The sequence below is a fragment of the Octopus bimaculoides genome, chromosome 19, assembly GCF_001194135.2.
Source record: "Octopus bimaculoides isolate UCB-OBI-ISO-001 chromosome 19, ASM119413v2, whole genome shotgun sequence".
Classification (NCBI taxonomy): Eukaryota; Metazoa; Mollusca; class Cephalopoda; order Octopoda; family Octopodidae; genus Octopus; species Octopus bimaculoides.
This window is the reverse complement of record NC_068999.1, coordinates 15,685,219-15,689,718: the sequence shown is the minus strand read 5'-3', so window position 1 is coordinate 15,689,718 and position 4,500 is coordinate 15,685,219. Positions and strand designations below refer to the sequence as shown.

Here is a 4,500-nt window from a genome sequence, read left to right as displayed (position 1 = left end):
ATATCTCATTACGAAAATCTTATATATATATATATATATGTACAGAGGGTCTCGGTAAAGTGTATACACACTTTGAATACGTACAAAGGCGATATTCATTAGTATATATATATATATATATATATATTCATTAGTATATTTATTAGAATATATATATCGACATACACACATACATATGTACCTGCCTTTTTATATTGGAATAGTTAACTCTTGTATTCTCTTTTCATGGATGAATGTGACAATTAATCTCTTCAATAAGAGAAGAGTTTTCTTAAGAATAGCAAAATAAGATTAACATATTGAATATCTGTTTAACAATGGACCTTCTTGCGATGGAAATATAATAAGGTGTTTCTAATCCTGTAATGTGTGCCCCTTTTCAGGTACTTAATATACACGTTACATTAAAAGGGAAAATCCCCTACGGTCATCATTGACCATAGGATTGCACCTAGAAAATTACCCTCCGAGTCGCAAATCCGGGTAAGGCTGTCTATGGAAGACGAGCAGTCACCCATGTATACTAGCCTCTCCTCTTCACGCCACCGATGTTGTCCAAGGGAAAGGGAAAGGCGAATACAGTGTGGCATCGGTAACGTCGCAACTCATTTATATAGCTGAGTGAATGGGAGCAACGTAAAATAAAGTGTATTGCATAAGAGCATAACACACAGCCCGGTTTGGGAATCAAACTCACTACCTCATGATTGTAAGCCCGGGGCTTTAACCACTGAGCCATGTACCTTTACTCATTACATTATTCCCCTATACATTCAATGTGTCCTTTTAAATGTGGGTGAATTATGACAAACGTAGACACAGTTATGATTATTGATTTATAGCACTTGTATTGGAGGAGGTCTTAAAATTGTGATACAATGAGTTAATTTATACTGAGCATCAAACAATCTAAGTTGCGTTGGACACTATTTAAATGAACCAACACATGATTTGCGAGCATTGTGACGATAAAACTATTGAGATAAAAACCCATTAGTAGCTCTACCTCAGAACCCTACTTCAAATGAGAGAAATATTCTTAAATCATAGAAATATATATCATTTACACATTTTGTAAATACTTAGAAGCGAAGTCTTCGCAACCAATATCAAACTTCAACTTTATCATCGCATCCGTTAAAAGCGCATGAACCTCATTCAGTACATTCAGGTAACTAGATTTAATTCTCAGTAGGTTTCAACTTTGGCAACCAATTTGATAATAACAAACTTGCTATGGTCTCACAGACGTTCAAACATTTTTATATTATCCGAAGGCATTTTGGGGATATACTTATTATTCATCCTATTTTCTTTCTCCAAACAAGTCATGTACCAACAACGATTTGACCTTACATATAAGCATATGAATCTTATCCATGACAACCATATGCAACTTACGATATTGAACTTTGAAGATGGCGCACAGAAAGTTGTCCTTGCAGAGTTTTATCGTGACGTTGTTTCTACCGTCCTCCGTATTTCATCAAGTGTAAAAATAAGAAAATTGTTTTGTCGACACAGAATAACATCGATTTCGCATTTTATATATTTTATGGTCACATTCATTCACTATACTGTGTCTGGAATATGTTCATGAAGGTACAAGTAACTTCAAATCTATCACTTTGCAAAATCAAAAGAACTACATTTAACTTACGAGTGGCTATGATACTCTGTGTGTGTGTGTGTGTGTGTGTGTGTGTGTGTGTGTTCATCGATCTTTACAAATTATTCAACCGCCTGTTACTTTACCCAATGCAGGTCTTATGTCAGAGAATATACACGCATCACATCATATTACGTCACACTGTAATATACGCTGATGTGTGAATGTTGGTAAATATATCTATCTAGCAGTTACCCAATATTTTATAGCCAAAAATATTAGAATTATATAATAATAATATATAACTGCATTTAGTATAAACTTGTGTTTTAAAATTTTTATGCACGTATATGAATTGATGAAATTTCTCTATTCTTCTAACAGGTTTCTTGAGCACGGGGGATGGTACTGCCTCTGGTAACTACGCCACACTTGATCAAATCGCAGCGTTACATTGGCTGAAGGAAAACATTGAGAGCTTCAACGGCGACAAGCAGAGGGTGACGCTGTTCGGACATGGTCATGGGGCGGCGTTGGTGAATCTCTTGTTAGTTTCACCTGTTACGAAAGGTCAGTCGAGTCTAGTTTAATTTTCTTGTGTTTTTAACCCACCGTATAAAAGAAAGAACTAAACAAACTATAAATAAATAAATAAAATTCGAAAAAAATTAAGAGAAAACAAAGCAAACAATTAACCAAATTGAAGAAATAACTGAAAAAGTTTGATTGTTTCTCTTGTATTTTTGTACATATTTTTTTCTGTTTTCACACATTTGTAGTAATATGCATGACGCTGGTGTAAACCTGTCTCACTCTGTCCAAGTTCTTTGTTCTGCCATTTCTTTTTTTCACTACTATCTATCTCTATATATCTCTACGCTCTCTCTGTCTCGGTCTGTCTCTATGCCCGTCTTTTATTATTTTTTTATGATTTATTTACTAATTATTTCTTATGATTTTTTCTGCTGCTACCTCCCTTTCCCCCCTCCAATTAACAAATACTCTAATTCTATCAAAAAATTCGATCAAGCAAAGACTTCACTCACCAACTTTCCGACGATTTTCAGCTTTGGTCAGTGTTTCTATCTTTACTTTTTTTCTTCCCCTTTACCATCTCTTCGAAAACAATCTTCCATATCTCGCTACATCTCGTTATGTTTTTTATACTCTGATATCTTTCTTGTTCTTTTTTCGGTCTTTATTCTCTCTTAATTTATATTCTTTAGTGTCTTGGACGCATCTTTAGTGAACTCATTAGTTTTTCGCTCCTACAACCACTTACACATCTAAATATACTTCGTCTATACTTTCTTTTCGATTTCTTATATATCATTATCCTTACATTATCAATCATAAATCTTCTCTTATATATCTTGTGGACTCTCTTCCTTCAAATCTGCGACTTTTTTTCCTCTATACATTTCTCTATTTTCTACGTGCGATATTCTTGCTAAAAGAGGTAAGAGAGAGAAGTACATGTGTAAGGAGAAATATTTTTTTTAAAATCAAATATCAAGAAATTAAGTTGATACTAAATATATATATTTATTGATTTCATGAAAAACATATCAACAACTATCGTCGATAACGCTATGGTTTTTGCGCTATTACAACAATGTCAGGTCTTAGGAATCTAGTATACATGTATAAATATATATATATATATATATATATATGTATGTATGTGTGTATGTATTCAAATGTATATACATCAATCGAATGTACAGATATTTGATTTCGAACCGTAGCTAATGATATCATAGACCCTTTATTGCATAAGTGCATTAGTTTAGATAACTTACTGATGTAACTGAATGATCTTAAGGAATATTACAAAAATAATATTTGTTATTTGATGGAAAACAGATTAGTGCATGTATGTTTCCATCGATAAAATTAATTTGTTGTGAACGTTAAGTTTGGATAATACGGTCATTGTTCCATAATGGAATTTATAACATCAAAAAGGTAAACTTATTTCATCAAACTGCACGACTCTCGTTTGGATGTATCAGTTGAAATACATAGATCTACTTAGATGTAATTAGATAAATTACGTTATGCATCAACATATCAACTGGCATTGTTCTCCCTTTTAATTTCTCTTATATAATATCTATTCTTAAGATGATTTCGTTGGCCTGTATTATGTGTGCAGTATGTTGAACGAGATAAATATGTTAACTCCAGTATGTTGAATAGAAATATTAAACACTAGTTTTCGAATCTAATTTGGAAATTTTAAATACATTCCTCTGTAATACAACTGAAGAAAAAGAAGGTTCAAAGCAAAATTTGTTATAAATAGATTGTTGGTAAAATATACAAATGAAATGATTTTAAAATGTTGAAGACTAAGTGCGAGTCTAGGAAGATAATATCGTAGGCTATAATCATGAAGACAAAATGTGCATTTTATTTTATCTGACATAAACCAGGATACAATATTACTGTATGTTTTAGGTAAATATTCATACTCAATTTGCAATACGTCATCTTTATTATGTAGATATAATATTATCGTAGATGTGCAGGTGATTTTTTTTGTCAATGGATTGTTCCAAGGGTACTCAGAAAAGTTTATATTTTGTATTGACATAGTGGTATACATTAGCATTTCGGTGTTTAATTGGCTTTGATGGAATTGTTAAAAGAGTTTATGAGACGATTATAAAAGAAACGAATGAACACATTATTTCTTTGCAATTTAAATTCCGAAGCAAAACCAATATAGGCTTATTGTACAAGATAGCTGATTTTTATTAGACCAGAAATAAACTTCTCTAACGTAGAGAAAGAAGGAAATTCATAGCATATATCAGCGAAGATATTTACATCTATACATCTATATCTATATCTATATATTTATTTTTTTATATATATATATATAT

The 4,500-nt window shown here is 31.9% G+C and overlaps 1 protein-coding gene across 1 annotated transcript in view; it reads left to right on the top strand.

Annotated features, from left to right (window-relative positions):
* LOC106879478 (neuroligin-4, X-linked) overlaps nt 1-4,500 on the top strand; it is a 625,710-nt gene that overhangs the window by 509,247 nt on the left and 111,963 nt on the right. Inside the window, exon 3 of the mRNA XM_052974627.1 lies at nt 1,994-2,179. Within this exon, the coding sequence (XP_052830587.1) occupies nt 1,994-2,179 (186 nt within the window). The remainder of the gene's footprint in view (nt 1-1,993; nt 2,180-4,500) is intronic.